At 35.0% G+C, this 18,401-nt stretch overlaps 2 protein-coding genes and 1 pseudogene across 2 annotated transcripts; 2 read left to right on the top strand and 1 right to left on the bottom strand.

Annotated features, from left to right (window-relative positions):
* The first annotated feature begins 1,394 nt into the window (after nt 1-1,394).
* LOC123896302 (probable F-box protein At4g22030) lies at nt 1,395-2,630 on the top strand. The gene has a single exon (XM_045946712.1). It carries the CDS (start codon nt 1,395-1,397, stop codon nt 2,628-2,630), a length of 1,236 nt encoding a protein of 411 aa, XP_045802668.1.
* Nucleotides 2,631-4,944: 2,314 nt separating this feature from the next.
* On the top strand, nt 4,945-7,994 carry LOC123899365 (annotated as a pseudogene).
* Nucleotides 7,995-16,919: 8,925 nt separating this feature from the next.
* Nucleotides 16,920-18,401, bottom strand: LOC123896301 (mitogen-activated protein kinase kinase kinase 18-like). Its single transcript, XM_045946711.1, has one exon. The coding sequence runs from the start codon at nt 18,315-18,317 to the stop codon at nt 16,920-16,922; it is 1,398 nt and encodes a 465-aa protein (XP_045802667.1). The 5' UTR covers nt 18,318-18,401.

Below are 18,401 nucleotides of genomic sequence, written 5' to 3'. Positions count from 1 at the left end.
AATAATAATAATAATAATAATAATAATAATAATAATAATAATAATAATAATAATAATAATCAAAGACTTGATATGAAGGAAATTTTTGGCTCGATTTACATGTTCAAAAATGAGTGGTCAGAAAAAGAACCCTAAGACCATTTTGAGTAAGAGGTAGCAATGTTAAACTTTTTTTTTGTTTTGTTTTGGAATAAGTAGCAGTGGTAAACTTTAGACGTGTATTATAGACCGTGTATATGTAGTAGTTTTCTTATATTAATTAATTATAAAAAAAAAAAATGAATCATGTAATTTAAAACTCTATACTATCATTTATTTGAAGCACAAAATGTTAGTAATTAATATTGTTAATTTTGTTGAGACTCATCAAATTTCTGATTTCTCTATTACTTCATTCCTTAACTCATTCACCTCAATGATCAAGTTATTCTTACATCTTCCATCAAATAATTAGATGTTGAATGTCATTTCCAACAAAATTCTAGAATGTAGTGTTTACTAACCACAAAATTTCCATGTGACATATAGACATATAGTTAGGTGACATTTTAAAATAAGAGTTATAATTTTGTTCCCTCATACTTTACTCGGTACACAACATTGATTTCAAATATCATGGTCTGTGAATTTCATGATTATCATTCAACCATGTAAAAGCATTCCATAACCGGATTTGGATTACCTTCTGTAGAAAAAGTACGCAGTTGTAATTAGACATCTCAGATTAAATTAAATTTGTCAAAAAAAATAATCTCAGATTAAATTAAAAGATCTCATCTATCAGTTTGTGATCGGACAATTCATATGCATTACTGCGTCACGCATAACTACACCAAATCCAAATCCCTACTTAACCCACGTGATGGAACACAATAAAAAAATTGCACTTGCTGTAATTTTAAAAAAAAAAGGACTTAGAGTAATCCATAATTAAACTCAGTCAAAATAATTAACAATTAAATACATTAACATACACTTAATTAAATACTATTGCTAGTAAACCATAATCACATAACGACATAACCATGTGATATATTACTTCTTCTGGTTGTTGTTTTTGGAAAAAAGGCTTAAGACGATCTTGCATAGACTTATTCATTTATTTAATACTATATTTTTTGGCATGGTCTTATATAAATCTAACTATATAACAAAATATTGTAGTTGGTATATAGAGTAGTTAATTTACTCGTTATTTCTGTTCAAAGTCAAACTACAATATTCCACAATATCAGGAAATATAAAACACATTTCATATATATATATATGCTATAAAATCATGGCAGATTTTCATTCTAAAACTAATTTTATACACTCTTAACATTATTAGTTCAAGCCTTCAAATATTGAACAAACATTATACAATTAAATACTGACACATTTGATTATAGCACATGGAAACTTGTATGATTTCAAACAAAGTTTCTTCATTTTCTTATTATCATACAAGAACAATTTCTGCAAGAATCAACTTGCAGAAGATTCAGGTAACAAAACTCTCTATTCCAAAGCTTCCTAATAGAACTTTAGTAGCAGAATTGAATAATCTAAATGATTATACTTTAAAGAACAATTCAATAGTACCTAGTCAAAATTCTAAGGAAGTTGTTAAGCTTCATTTGATTATGGAGATGATATCAGATAGAATAGAGATGCATAAGAATATCGGAATCCAACGCGATAGTTGGAATAAACTTTTACTATCATCTATTAATATGATGACTCTTTCTGCTTCAACAATGATTGGTCTTGCAGCCGTTGCTTCGGCCGGAGCCGAAGCATCTTTTATAGCATTGAAAGTTTCTTCAACAATTCTTTACATGGCTTCAACTGGTTTACTTTTGTTCATGAACAAAGTTCAGCCATCACAGCTTGCAGAAGAACAAAGAAATGCTGTTAGATTCTTTAAGCAACTTCAAGAAGAATTTCGAACAAAGATTGCTCTTGAGAATTTTGATGAAAATGATGTCAATGAAGCTATGGAGAAAGTTTTGGCATTAGATAAAGCTTATCCTCTTCCTTTATTAGGCTCAATGATTGAGAAATTTCCGGAAAATGTGAAACCGGCAAAGTGGTGGCCGGAAATGAAGAAACGAAACCGAAAACATCAGAAAGAAAATGATGGAAAAAGTAATGGATGGAATCTAAGGTTAGAAGAGGAAATGAAAAAGATTGTGATGGTTATGAGGAACAAAGATATGAAAAATAATTTGAAGTTAAGTGAAAAAGTTTTGAAGTTGAACAAAATATTAGCATTTTGTGGTCCTTTATTAACTGGTTTTGCAGCATTTGGTTCTGTTTTTTTAGGTTCTGTTAATGCATCATGGCCTATGATGTTTGGAATTATATTTGGAGCTTTGGCAAGTGTTGTTAATACAATAGAACATGGTGGACAAGTTGGAATGGTTTTTGAGTTTTATAGAACAGCTACTGGTTTTTTTCAGCTTATGGAAGATACTATTGAGTTAAATATGAATGAAGAAGATTATCTTAAAAGAGAAAATGGTGAGTTGTTTGAAATCAAAGTTGCTTTGAAACTAGGTAGGAGGGTCTCAGAACTTAGACAATTTTCATTTGAGGATGATGATGATGATAATGTTTGTGAAGAGTTTGCCAGTAAACTTTTCTAGTATTACATATTGTGTATATATATATAGGTAACAAATTTGAGCTTAAGGTTGAATTTAGAATTGTTATGTGTCAATATATGAATTTTCGACTTTTCTACTATTAGACGATTCTTGTATTTTTGTTTTATTTCATTTATTCAGCTAAACAGATTAATTGTTTCGTGATAAAGTTTTTGATGTGTAGTCTAGTGACCTTGTTTATGTTGTTCCCTTGCCAGGGGGGGCACTGGCAGGATCCATCCTGAGGCAACCATAACGAGCATTTAAGCGAAATAGTATATTTTTAGGGTATTTGTGGAAAATTAGTTCTTGCTATCCATTGACAGCTATACTCTTGTTTGGTGAGGATTAAACCTAGGAGAAATTCTTAGGTGAGTCATCACCTAAGCATTAATGATTAGGCACAACTAATAAATTTTTTACAACTCATTAATATATTAAATAATTAATAGAGTATTACTAAAATCAAATCTAAACCAATTCTAGAAAATAAGGAAATAATTAATAGAGTTCGTAACCTGCTAGTATTGGTGCTTTTTTAGTGAATTTAGCGTTTTTTGTGCCCATTTCACTTTAAATAAATTTATCTATTTTTCTTGACAAAAACTCTTAATAAAAAATTTGTCTGTCTTCATAGTTTTTTTACTAGATAAATGCACGTATTTTGATAAACTAATTCAATTTGCTTATAATTTATTATTTTTCTTCCAAAATGCTTACTTGAAAAAATTAAATATTAATTCAATATATTTCTTTTTTATGTTATTTCATATTTATAAATTAATTCAACTGTTAATTTTACCAAATACTACAAAATGAATCAACTAGCTTATATATATACATTATAAGGTATTTTCTATAAGTTCATCCGTTATAAGCTAACTTATGAAAATAATCCGCTATTTTTATCAAATTGAATCACAATAATTTGAATAGCCCTTGAATTTCCAAAAAATAAAGACTAAAAAAAAATATAGCTTTTCTCTTCTTATTTTTCCTTGTTGGTGGTGAAAACAACACATACAAATTGGGAGGGAATAGCCATAGCCACCACATTCAAATTGAAGAGATCGTAGAAGTTTCAATTGGTTTTCCAGAAAAATAAAAAATAGAAGTTTCAATTAATCTGGCGCAAAAAAAAAATCTTTTTGATTTAATGATTTTATTTATTTTTTATTCTTCCTATTTTCCAGATTTGGTCTAGATTTGATTTTATTAATATTCTCTTAATTATTTTTAATTATATAATATATTAATGAGTTGTAAAAATTTTATTGGTTGTGCTTAAACATTAATGTTTAAGTGAGGACTCACCTAAGAATTTCTCTAAACGTAGAACCTCGTACATACTATCCAAAATACTCATCACTAGACTAAACCTAGTGGCTTAAGATTATTGTTTTTATTTCCATGAACCTCCTCAAAACAATTATGTAATTAGGTTCTCGGTGCAACAGATTTTCTCCTTCATATCAACGATGAATTGGTATAAGTGGTAAGGGTTTTGATCCCCTTAATCATGTGGTCAGGGTTTGATTCCTGACTCATGCATACTGAGAAAATTCAGTTGGGATGGGAGAACCCACCTCATGCATACGAGTTTCTCGCGCCTTATTTTTTCGCATCCGCTACTTACGAGTTTCTCGTGCGTCATATTTTTACTCATCCGCTACCTACGACTTTCTCGCGCGCCCTATTTTTACTCGTCCGCTACGTATGAGTTTCTCGCGCGCCCTATTTTTATTCATCTACTACGTACGAGTTTTTCGCGCATCCTATTTTTACTCATCCGCTACCTACGAGTTTCTTGGGTGCCCTATTTTTACTCATCTGCTACTTAAGTAGCGGACGGTGTTTTATAATTTATATTACAAACTAATTTCAAATCATCCAAAACAAATTATTTATATTTATATTTTATTTTATTTTTTTAATTTTAATTTTTTCGAACTTGCGGGCCGCCCGCGGCCCATTCAGGCTAGCCCATATTTTAATCGGACTTTGTCGGGTCGGGTTAAAAAGCCCGAAAATAATTCGAGCTAGGATTTTCAAAGTCCGAGCCCGGGAAAAAATCGGGTTTGGCGTGCCAACCCATTCAGGCTAGCCCATTTTGATAGCTCGTCATATGGGTCTTATTAATCAATTGAGCCAAATATCTTGATTTTTCCTATATTATTATATGATTTAGATCGGAGCATAATTCCGTCACCCTAAATTTGAAATAAATAAATAAATAAAAATCCTTTTTTTTTCTTGGTTATTTTATTTTTTTTTTGACGCACTTTTATTTGTTTAATGACCAAATTGGGTGTTGCCATTTTAATTGAATGGAGTGCGGCACTAATTTTGGCGATAATAAAAGCAAACAATAATCCTTATTTCTCTGTTCTCTTCAATTCGTTCTCATGATTTAGATTCACTCATTCATCACACTAAACTAAACAACCAACACTAATGCACAATCTTTCAATAATCATCATCAATTCTGAATTCAATTTTGGATTCTGAAACCTAAATTGTCACCGGATCCGGAAACAAACACAAGATGATTCAGCTTTTATTCGCCGTGATATTTACGGAAGCAGCAATGATTGCGTTGCTGTTATTCAAAACTCCGTTAAGGAAACTTGTCATAATGGCGTTGGATCGGTTGAAAAGAGGTCGTGGACCTCTTATGGTGAAAACCGTTGCCGGTACTCTTGTTGTTGTTTTGTCTTCTAGTGTTTATAGTATGATTAATATTCAGAAACGTGGGATCGAAGATGGTGGTGCTGTTAATCCTACCGATCAGGTTCTTATGGCTAAGCATCTTCTTGAAGCAACACTCATGGGTATGTATTGTATTGTATTGTATTCATTCTTTCTTTCTTGTTTTATTTGTATTTATTTGCTTGATAAATTGGTTTCGATTGCATGATTAATTTAATTGTTTTTGATTCGTGTATGGGAATACTTTATGGCTTCAGATTCAAATGTTTAGAAGTTGTAGTTTTGTTCTTTGCATTATGTTTGTGTTGTAAATTGCAATCCAATATAATTAGAAAGGTACATTATTAACCAAGACATTGGGCTCAAATGGTTAATAAGCTCCCCCTAGGATGGATTATTCTGGAGAACCCGAGTTTGATTCCTGGCGGGAACAATTCTTGGCCAGGCTCCTCGCGGCCGAACTCTGAATTGTCGGGGACTCTTTCCGTAGGAACCAGAGGGTTTAATACTTAATACCAAAAAAACAGGTACATTATTTTTTACATGTATTTTAGTCCACATACATGTAGAATTTTGCTTATATCTAAGGCCAGACAGAGTATCTGTCGACACAAACACCAGACATGACGCTAACACTAACTTGTCGAAGCAAAAAAAAAATTGGGGACACTTGTTTGAGTTGTCATATACATTTGAGTGTTGTAATGCTGTCAGACACCGACGTATGTTGGACAGAGTGTTGGGAAGTCCAGAGTTGGGAGAAACAACAGGTCAATATTCTAGGACCACATGAGAGGGTGACACCACATCTCTATGCAAAACATTAAGATATTAGGTATATGGGTCACCTCTCTTATATATCTAACACTTTGCCCATTCATAGTCGATGTGATATTTAACCACTCACAATTGAAAACCAACACAGAGACATGCCTAATTCCAGAGTGTTTGTGATTCATAGGTTGTAACTGAAGTTTTATTGGTTGTTTCCTAATTCTTTGTGGGATTATTGTGTGAAATTGTGAATGTCTGTGTTGCTTTTTGCTACTGATTTCTTCAATGATTTAGAATGAATGTTGAGGCAACATAAATGAGATATGTGAGCACACAAAAAGAAGGATTAGCATTATTGACCCAATGATAAACAACTTAGACCCTCCTCGTTGGGGTTCCGCGCACTGGAAAAGCGGCCACTACTAACAAAGCTCCAATAAGGTATCGAGAGGGACAGTCAAGGTGCGAAGCAATTACCCCCTTTTTGTAAAGTACCCCTCTTCCTATTTAGTTTAGGGGGCTTGCGAGAAATGGCTTGATGAACCGTTCCGTTTGCCACGCACCAGCCCCATTCACTTGCTTATCGTAGAGGCTTTAAGTGCACAGTTCCCCCACAACAATTCAAAGTATAGTGATATTGGGGTTGAAACACAAGAGTGCCCGCCCTTTCTTTCATTTCAAGTAGGCCACGTTTTGCGGAACGCAGTCCGGGATAACCATTACTGCATAATTCTGAACTAGATGGAAAATGTTGTGGTATTTGTTATTGATGATTTATTGGTGGCATTGGCGGGCTAATTTAAATCAAATGTACTATATGATTTTCAATTTTTAGGATTCTTTGTCTAACAACTAGAAAGCATCTAATATGGTATTGAACTTTACAGCTAATATTCTGGATATAACTTGCTAGATTTAACATATATATATATATATCCTAAAGTTTCAAAATATGGTTGTGTTCTACTGTTATTTGATTTTTCACAACACCGACACGTCTTTAAAACATAGCTGAAGAAGAGTAAAATTACAGTTCCAATCCAACATAAATGACACTGTTTTGAGTTTTGAACTGATTGTTTCCTTGATGTTTATGATTTATTGAAAGAACTCTGTGGCTTGCGAGTATTATTCATCTTTGGTCAATTATTTGCAGGTGCCGTCCTTTTTCTTGCTCTCATGATAGACAGGCTACATCATTACATAAGAGAACTACGGATTCGAAGAAAGAGCATGGAAGCTGTTAAGAAACAAATGCGAGGGTCTGAGGATGTGAAAACCGCAAGTTCAGAGGAAACTAAATACATGGAGGAACGGGCGGCAAAGTTGAGAGAAGAAGTTGTTCGCCTAGAATCTGAACTGAAGTCAAAAAATAAAGCGGTTGGTGCTGCAGAAGCCAATGTAAGTGCTCTGAGGAAACAATCTGAAGGGTTCCTACTTGAATATGATCGCTTACTTGAGGAAAACCAGAGCCTCCGCAACCAACTACAATCCGTTGACCGGACATTCTCACGTTCAGCTTCCAAGAAGAATACGTAAGAAACATTTAAGGTGGTGGCTTCTTTTTTACTTTTCAGGATTTCCATGGCAGTTTGCTGGTAACAGGTTATCAATCCTTGTAAACATGCTTCTCAAAAAGTAGGAGGATTTTCACTTCAGAGTTGAATTTGGACCAATTTTGTCCTAACAAAGTGTGAATTGTTTTTTGAGTGATGACAGAAATATAGTGCTGATTTGTTTTTTCTGCACATATGTAACTCTTACAGCTTCTGTTTCGTCGCTATGAAGGGATGTGCCCTGATATAGTGCTTGATATCTCTTGGAACTTGATTTTATTTAGATTTATCATTGTTTCTATTAAGCATTGTCTTTCTTGTGCCAGAGAGTGTTCTCTTCTTGACTGTTAACTTCTCTTTTAGTTCTTAATTTTTTGGTCACATTTCTTCTGTTGGTCAGCTATGCTACTATACCTACTATAATATTCTCTAATGATCTAATCATTTTGTTTTAAGACCAATCACAGATGGATTGAGTTTTGCTGCAGTAAAAAAGCACAAAGTTTTCACACAATTTTTCATCTCGGCCATTAAATATTGGTCGGACTGTTCATATTGATAAAGTTAAAGCTTATGCAAATTTCATTATTTATAGATTCAGATGATTTTCATGTAAATGACAATGCAGTTTTTTTAAGGCTGTAAATGTCAATGCCATGTTATTATGAAAGAAAAGGTTGAAATTAGCTGGCTTTGGTATCTTCATGCTAGAAGTAGAACATAGTTGGATCTTAGAATGCCATATAGGATATAAGAATTGTTGGGTTTTGTGTTTGGCTACATTTTGTAAAAGCCAACTTTGCCAGATGCTGGACAAAGATGCTGCAGCATCCTCGTACAGCATCCTGATGCTCTGTTTTAAGTGCAGAATTTTTTCTGTCAATCTCGTTCAAGATTTGCTTCAAATATTAATTCCAGCACGTGTGTATATGCAAGACGAGACTTACTGCACAAGAATTGTCCAAGTCGGCCTAAGGAAAGTTATTAAAAACAAAAATATAATTATATTATATTTTTGTTCGTTTTTTTTGTTTGGTACAACACAAAACATATTTTCAATTTTAATCTAGGTTTGGCCGCAGCTGCTGCAAGGGTTTTTGTCTGCAAACCTAACTTGGACATCAAGACATTGAAGACTATAAATATGTGAAGCCTCAAGCTATTATTTTCATGTATTTTCTAAACCGTGTATTACTAAAGCGTGAGTTTTTTTTAAGGTTTAGTGTGTTCTTTTTGTGAGCCTTTCTTGTGTCGTTTTTGATGCAAGTTTAGGACTGAGTTTTGGTTGTTTATTGTAAGCTGCTCCTAAGCTTTTAAGCACGGAGTTAGTGTGTGTGATTCACTCATAAGCTTTTAAGCAAGAGTGTGGTCTAGTTTCTAGGAGAGTGTCTCCATCTTGATCGTTATTATTGACAGCAACATGGTACGTGTTGTTAGAGGGAATTTGGGACGGGGTCTCATTATCTAAGAGGTTCTTAGATAGGATTGCACGGGTAGTGTCTAGGCGATAAGTCAAGTACCGGGTGTTGGTCGAGGGCTTTGAACTAGAGCTATTATAGTGGATTCATTCCTGGATTGGTATCCCCCAGAGTAGGTGACGTTGCACTGAACTGGGTTAACAAACGATCTGTGTTATTTATTATTCTGCTATTTATCGCTTTATTTTATTCAGCGTTTGTGATGCTACACCACATGCTGTAGCATCATCTGTAGCATTGTGTCCACTGCGTGCCGGAATTTCAATTGGCATCAGAGCAGGCACCCTGCTCTATTTTGGGTGAGCTCCAGGGAAGATACTTTCTGGCAATATGGACAAGGAAGGAGGATTTGTCACCAGACCACCTCTTCTAGATGGTTCCAATTATGATTATTGGAAATCACGAATGATGGCTTTCTTGAAATCCATGGATAGCAAAACTTGGAAAGCTGTTCTGAAAGGATGGGACCCCCCTGTGATTGTAGACAAAGAAGGAAAGTCAACACTTGAATTGAAACCTGTGGAGGAATGGTCTAAAGAAGAAGATGCGCTTGCTCTAGCAAACTCAAGAGCATTGTATGCATTATACAATGGGGTGGACAAACACATCTTTAGACTCATAAAAAAATGTGTCTCTGCAAAAGAAGCTTGGAAGATTCTCGAAACTGTTCATGAAGGTACCTCTAAGGTAAAAATGTCTAGATTACAAATTCTCACTACTCAGTTTGAAAATCTTAGAATGAGGGATTATGAAACCATTCAGGAGTTTCACATGACTATACTTGACTATGATAATCAATTTGATGCCTTGGGAGAAAAGATATCTGAAGAGAAATTAGTAAGAAAAATGCTTAGGTCTCTTCCTAAGAAATTTGATATCAAAGTTACTGCAATAGAAGAAGCCAAAGATATCTCGGAGATGAAGTTGGATGAGCTGGTTGGATCATTGCAAACATACGAAGTGGCTACAAATGAAAGAACTAAAAAGAAGAACAAGAACATTGCTTTTGTCTCCAATGCTGATGATGAAGAAGTGCAGAGTGACATGGAGACTGATGAAAGTATTTTAGATGCAATTGTGCGTCTTGGTAGGGAATTCAACAAAGTCTTGAAGATGATGGACAGAAATTCAAGACCAAACAAAGGCAAAGGAGTTCAATGTCATGATTGTGAGGGTTATGGTCATGTCAAAGATGAGTGTCCTACGTTTTTAAAAATTAAAAAAGAGGGAATGTCACCCACTTATTCTGATAAAAATTCTGAAAGAGAATGTGATGACGATACAGCAAAACGGGTGATGGCCTTTACAGGGAAGTATGACTGTGATAATGATTCTTGTGATGGAGAGGTAACCTACGAAGAACTTGCTGATTCCTACAGAGAACTCTATTTCAAGAGTGAAGAAATATGCAGAGTTATCGAGAAACAAAAGGTAACCATCAATCAAATGAAGGCAGAGAAAATTGAAAATATGTCAAAGATGGATGAACTCCAGAAGAAGGTAAATTATTTAACCTCTGATCTTGATGAAGCTAAGGAAGTCATAGAAAAATTAAATGCTGACATTTGGCGTTTAAGAAAATTCTCTGATATGTTGTATAAAGATGATGATCACCTTGATAAACTTCATAAAGCTGATGGTCAACTAGAAGAAATTTTAGAGAAAAATGTTCGAAAGCCTAAACATATTGGGCTTAGCTATGAAAATGTCAACAAGCACAGAGGCTATAATCCCGATCTCATGTATACACATCCAAAAGAAACACAAAGTACAAGGATGCTTAGAAAGACGCTGCAGCATCCTAAGCAGCATCATGGAACCAGGTATAAGGGTAAACGACGCTCTTGGATATGTCATCACTGTGGAAGAAAAGGGCACATAAGACCTTTCTGTTACAAACTATATGGGTATCCTGACATAAACTCTCAACCTAAACCACCTCCTATGACTATTCCAACTCGGAAAGAATGGAAACCTAAAAGTATGGATATGAAGACTAGTGATGTAATTCTACCCGAGAATAAGGTAGCTAGCTTAATTGCTCACACATCATTTAGAGCATCATCAAGAGAAAACTGGTATTTTGATAGTGGCTGTTCTAGACATATGACTGGCATTAGCAAATTTCTAGTTGACTTGCAACCTTTGGTGATGGAGCAAAAGGAGAGATTGTGGGTATAGGAAAGCTAAGCAACAATAGCTTGCCTAAACTTGATAATGTTTTATTAGTAAAAGGATTGACTGCTAATCTGATCAGCATCAGTCAATTATGTGATCAAGGCATGAAGGTAAAATTCACTAAGTCTGAATGTTTAGTTACAAATGACAAGGGTGACTTGTTAATGAAAGGTGATAGATCAAAGGACAATTGTTATTTGTGGGTTCCTCAAGAAGAAGCTAATGTGTCAACCTGCTTGATAACTAAATCTATGATGAAATCAATAAATGTGGTAATAAATGATACACTAGAAGGAATTGTGCTAGATGCTGCAGATGTTGCTACAACATCTCTCCCACATGATGATGCTCCTGAGATAGTTGAAGAAGGCATTGTGACTCTTGAGAATATTGCTACTAAAGAAAAATTTGCTGATAATTTTACTAAGGCTCTATATGCAGTTCAATTTGAAAAATTACGAGGCAAACTTGGTGTTTGTCTATTTGAAGAGTTATAGCAATTATTGCAAGTGTGGCGTGCAGTTTTCTCTTCAATTTATTTAGTAATGCACGCTGTTATGGGTAATGTTGAAACATCTGAAGATTTGGTAAGAATTGTGTGTTTGTTGATGATAAGGATGTTTCTTGTGGTGAGAAAGTATTTGTCAGAGAAAGTTATATGGTGTTCTCCCCTGCTGTGTTTAACATTTATTGGTAATGATATTAGCGCTCTAACTGAGGTCAAAGATGACTTTGTGTTGGAACATGTCAAGAAGAGTGTTCCTGAGAAAGATGCTGCACATGATGCTACAACATCTGCAGCACGAGAAAATTTGGAAAACATCGTGATACCCGAGTCTCCAGACGATGTTATTGTTCCTGACAAAGAAAAGGGTTCTGAAGCAACTACTACTGATAATGTTTTTGTTCATGATATCTATGTGATCCCTTATGTTGATGATAGTGGTAAAACTATGTTTGTTCCTTTGAATGTTGATGAATCTGCTGAGAAAGATTCAAATGTGGACAATCTCAACCTTACTGAGAGGACTCCTGCTTCTAGTACTAGGAGGTTAAGATGCAATGTTGGTAAGAGTGTGCCTGTTTATGGTGTTCTTGTCAAGACTACCAAGGAAATGAAAATCTATGGTCTTAAGAGGCAGTGGAGTACAGTTACTGGACCTTCTGAGCCAAAGAAGAAAATTTTGAAAAGGAAGGTTGTTTTCTCTAGTGGTTCAAAATTTGAGGAAGACCAATATTCTACAGCATCTCCTGAAGCATCCTCAAAGAAATCTGTGAAGATGTCTATAGTCTTCCCTACACTGATGGGTGATATTGTTCTGGCACAACATCCTGGCATCTGTACTGAGGATGATAAGAGAGGTTGTGATTTGTCTTTTGATTTTAGACTGTTTGAGTAACACATGCTGCAGACTGTGCTGCATCATCTGTCAATCAGTCAACTGATGTTTTGCCTAGGAAACAAATGATAGTTGACCTCAAGGTGTTTTTTTTAATGTCAATCCTGGTGTTCTTAATGATATTTCAGGTGGTGATACTGAGGTAGAGGAGGAGGACTCTGACGCAAGTCCTTCTATGTGACCTGCTTATGCTTTATTTGCATGTCCTTTTGGATTTTAATTTGTGGGCTACGCCCTGATGCTCTCTGGATTGTAACATGCACAATCCATGTCTTTTGGCTCCGACACTCCAGGTTCTCTTTGCCATGATGGTCTGTAATATGCACTTTATGATCTCTTATGCTCTGATACTCTCTACACTGTGTGTTTCTCTATGCTCTGATAACTCTGTGGAAATATGTATTTTGCTCCTACTATGTGACACTGACTTTATTTGTCATAATTTATGGCTAAAAAGGGGGAGTAATATGTTGTGCATGATGTGATGAAAAATGCTATAGCATCTAGTATAGCATGTTGATTATATGCATGTTCTGAGGGGGAGTGAAGTTTATGCATGCTTTGAGGGGGAGTAGGTAGAATTTATTTTTCTACTACTTATGATATGCATGATTACATAGGAATTTATTTTTCCTATTCTCTGTGGCGCTGCTTAACTATTAAGGAGTTTATTTCTCCGATCTTGAATCCACTATGTGAGAGCTTATTTCTCTCTGTCTGTACTTTGAGGCTAAGATGTGTTATGTTCCGCTGTTGCATGCCTCTGATGCTTACATGCTAGCTACCTTTTCATCTGATGAAATTTTACTTTCTTTCCTAGTTGTGTGCTCATGTTGACTTGAAGGAAAGTTTAAATAGCCTAGCATTGTTCTACTTTCTTTCCTAGTTGTGTGTTTATGTTGACTCGAAGGAAAGTCTAGACAGTATCTCTCCATGCACTGGGCCAAAGTTGTTTTAGCCAAAATTTGCCAAAGGGGGAGATTGTTGGGTTTTGTGTTTGGCTACATTTTGTAAAAGCCAACTTTGCCAGATGCTGGACAAAGATGCTGCAGCATCCTCGTACAGCATCCTGATGCTCTGTTTTAAGTGCAGAATTTTTTCTGTCAATCTCGTTCAAGATTTGCTTCAAATATTAATTCCAGCACGTGTGTATATGCAAGACGAGACTTACTGCACAAGAATTGTCCAAGTCGGCCTAAGGAAAGTTATTAAAAACAAAAATATAATTATATTATATTTTTGTTCGTTTTTTTTGTTTGGTACAACACAAAACATATTTTCAATTTTAATCTAGGTTTGGCCGCAGCTGCTGCAAGGGTTTTTGTCTGCAAACCTAACTTGGACATCAAGACATTGAAGACTATAAATATGTGAAGCCTCAAGCTATTATTTTCATGTATTTTCTAAACCGTGTATTACTAAAGCGTGAGTTTTTTTTAAGGTTTAGTGTGTTCTTTTTGTGAGCCTTTCTTGTGTCGTTTTTGATGCAAGTTTAGGACTGAGTTTTGGTTGTTTATTGTAAGCTGCTCCTAAGCTTTTAAGCACGGAGTTAGTGTGTGTGATTCACTCATAAGCTTTTAAGCAAGAGTGTGGTCTAGTTTCTAGGAGAGTGTCTCCATCTTGATCGTTATTATTGACAGCAACATGGTACGTGTTGTTAGAGGGAATTTGGGACGGGGTCTCATTATCTAAGAGGTTCTTAGATAGGATTGCACGGGTAGTGTCTAGGCGATAAGTCAAGTACCGGGTGTTGGTCGAGGGCTTTGAACTAGAGCTATTATAGTGGATTCATTCCTGGATTGGTATCCCCCAGAGTAGGTGACGTTGCACTGAACTGGGTTAACAAACGATCTGTGTTATTTATTATTCTGCTATTTATCGCTTTATTTTATTCAGCGTTTGTGATGCTACACCACATGCTGTAGCATCATCTGTAGCATTGTGTCCACTGCGTGCCGGAATTTCAAGAATCCTATTTGGTACTGTGTTTGGGCCTAGATCAACAAATAAGCCAAGTAGAGAATTGGTTATAAATTGCTTATGTGGCAAATCAAGAGTAAACATAAACTATATTATTGATGGAAATATATGTATTACAGAAGGAAAAACCTCTTTAATCCCAGAGAAAAAGCTCTTTCAAAGAAGAGACATTTTTCTCTCTGTATAATCCTTAAGGTCCCAACTGAAGTGTTATTGATAACTGAATACCCTTCCACTTAAGTAATTTTTCATGGCAGATAGTAATTCTTAATGTGATTTCTTAACATACTTTTGGTGGGTTCTGCTTAAATCCTCACTAGTGTCACCAAAAGAATCTTATTAGTAGAATACGTTCTAACAATTTCTTACATGTGGTGTCAGGCTGTTTCTGTCAGATTCTGATATAGTGTTTAAGATAGTATTATGTTATGCACCAATCCCATGTTCCCTCTAATAACTATACTATATTACTATACTATATTTCCAATCCATTCTTGCAATCACTTGAGCAGCAATCAAGTTCCCCGTAACTGATACATTACCTGGCTTACATGGTTCACTACCACTGACAGAAATAGCATTTCTTTATTCTAAAAGCTACATTTGATTATAGAAAATCAATAACAGGCTAGCCTAAATTCAAAATCAGATGTAAATACAATAACAACATAATGTGCTAAGACATGTGATGCCTTAGTGGTCCCCTTAAACCCCTTTGCAGCCCCTTAACATCTATTATCTACACAGCTCGTTAGCTCCTTTGATTAAGGGAAAATTAACCCTGCCCCCACCACATTGATGGCACTGTAATGCTCCCAATGATCTCCAAAATCAATACATATTTAGCTTTCATAATGTGCCTTATTTGTGCCACATTAACCTTTTGGTTGCATTGTCAACATATATAATTCTTACCCTCCATCTTTTGACACTTGTATAGTTATATTTTATGACATAGAAATGATGATTACATTGTTTATTATTTGTCAAATGGAATATAAATATCAACATCTGATCTTAAAACCATACTTAATCATTTGTTACATCTGTATATCATATTACTATAATCTTGGTCTTTTGTCATGTTGGGAAAAAATAAAGATGAAGAAAACATTCAATACCATTTTCTATAAGACTTCAGTCTAGAACTGCATAACTAACTTATGAGAATCTTAGCTGTTCTTCCATAAATATTAACATTATGCTGCCAGATGTTCACTTATCCATTTTCCAAATTGCTATTAAGTTAGTGTTTGGAGTTGGACTAACAAATTAATATTTGTGTAAAGGAAAATCTACAACAAATTGCCCTACAAATCATATTTAAGGACAAAAGGTTTTTTTTGTTTGAAAAAGGACAAAATATTGATATATGCATTTCATCAACTTCTTAAAAATCAATCATATTTGCTCAGAAAAAGACACGCAACACCTCTATGATAGGAGGTTGGGCAGGTCATCTCACATCCGATATGTGGTTTGATGGTGGAAATCTGATATCAGTTAGTCCAACGGATTATGGATTTTGGAGAGGTTATGATACCATCTTAAAATTGAAATTTGAGTCTAATTCAACTGTATAAAACTGACTTGTAAAGTGATGATTAACTCTACTTATAAACTCGTATTCATGTCATCTCACATCGGATATAGAACTCTTAACAATGTACCGTAGCAATTGCAAATATATATTTATTTCACGTTTTAAAATTTAAACACATCTTAGAAAACAAAATAAAAAATTGTGCAACATAAGAAAACACAAAATTGTCCTAGAAAATAAAACCTACAAGAAAAATTCACCAATAACACAACTGATGTAATTAAATATAAAGAATAAATCTTGAGTACCAAAAATATGCTCCTCAAACTTATAAACACCTCCAATGGAAAATCAGCCACAATAAATTAGGACAGACAGCATGATAACGTGCAGCCCCATTGCAGGGTTGGTTTGGTGCCACTATCAACTACCAGATATGTAATGTTAAATAGACAAGCTAGGGCTGCTATCAATTCAAGATAAAATTGCTTGATTCTACATTTTATTTTAGAATACCTTTTTAATCACAAAGGAGTAGAAATTAACATATTTGATCTAAAGTAGTAGTACACAAATTATCTCATTATATCGTAAATTGTTCGATTAACTTTTTTTGTCAGAGTCTTGCTAGAATTTCACCATTTAAGGTGAATAAGTGAATGTATCATAGTTCAAGCTTCAGTTTTGCATATTACATGCAATGTTTCTACTAATTGAACTATGTTTACGACGATTATATTGTTCAAATTATCTATCTGATGGAAAATTAAAGATAAAACAAAATGTAGAAAGCAGGACATGATAAAATTTTCTTTATTCTGAGAATAAATTTTTACATAGAGAACAATCTTTCTGCATTGATAAACTGATAAAAAATCTCTAACAAAACAGCTACAATTGCAGCTACTAAAACACCAATAATCAAAAATGGAATCCCTTGTACTCAATTCAACTACAATTTTTGGTTCATAAAAAATTACCAAACTAATCTCATCATCATCATGTTCACAAACAATGTCTGATTCATTGTCTGATTCATTTTCTTCAAATGACAATGCATTCAAATCCTCACCATTGTTTCTCACAGTAACCCATTCTTCATCATCATCAAATTCCCAAATAGCCTCATTTGAACACAATCTTTGAATTCTGTCTCTTGGACTCGAACTCGAACTCGAAGAATCCGAGGAACAATGATCAGCTGTGGGACCCACCTCCTGAGTTGTTTCCAAAGAATCCCAATCCCAAAATCCACCTTCCAACACGGTTGTCGGAGTTTCGGAATCAAACACCGAATCCTTAAACTTCTCAGCAACAAAATCATGTTCCAGAAGCTCAATCACAGACAATCTCTCATTTGGATCTCTCTTCAAACATTTCCTCAAAAAATCCTTCCCCTGTTCCGAAACAGAGTCAGGAATCTCCGGCATATCACCGGAGAATCCAATTCGATATAAAACAGCCGCCGGATCAGAAACTCCACCCCACGGCATTTTCCCGGTGATCATCTCCAACATAGTACATCCCAAAGCCCATACATCAGCAGAAAACCCCTGTTCCTCGCCACGTGCCACCTCCGGCGCCATAAAAACCGGTGTACCGGAGATCACCAACTCCTCTTCCACCCTCCTAGCACAACCAAAATCCGCAATTTTCGCTCCTTGTTCCGTCAACAACACATTTTGTCCCTTCAAATCACAATGCACTATCCCATTTGAATGAAGATAGTTAAGTCCAAGTAGAATTTGTCGCACATATAACCTCACCATAGCTTCTTCCATTCCATTTCCACCGCGAACGGCATCGGAAACAGTCCCCTTAGTTGCATACTCCATGAACATATTGAACAATTGAACACCATCCTCAACCGTAACTTCACATCCTTGATAATTCACAATTTGTGAACATTTCAACTTAGAGAGAATCTCTTGTTCTTTCTTCAAAAACTCTGCGCGGTGAAGCTCAGCAGACTTCACCGCACAAACCTCGCCAAAATCACCACGGTGCTCAGCCATGTAGACATTTGCGGTCGAGCCCCGGCCGATGATTCTTCCTCTAATCCAATCCATTGAGAAATTTGGAAATGTAATGTTTTGTTTCAAAGTCTTTGTTGTTGATGGAAAACTTGAGAGTGGGAGCTATATAAATAACTT

This window comes from Trifolium pratense, linkage group LG7 (genome assembly GCF_020283565.1).
Source record: "Trifolium pratense cultivar HEN17-A07 linkage group LG7, ARS_RC_1.1, whole genome shotgun sequence".
Classification (NCBI taxonomy): domain Eukaryota; kingdom Viridiplantae; phylum Streptophyta; class Magnoliopsida; order Fabales; family Fabaceae; genus Trifolium; species Trifolium pratense.
Note: the sequence above shows the minus strand (reverse complement) of the source record. Positions and strands in the feature narration are given on the sequence as shown.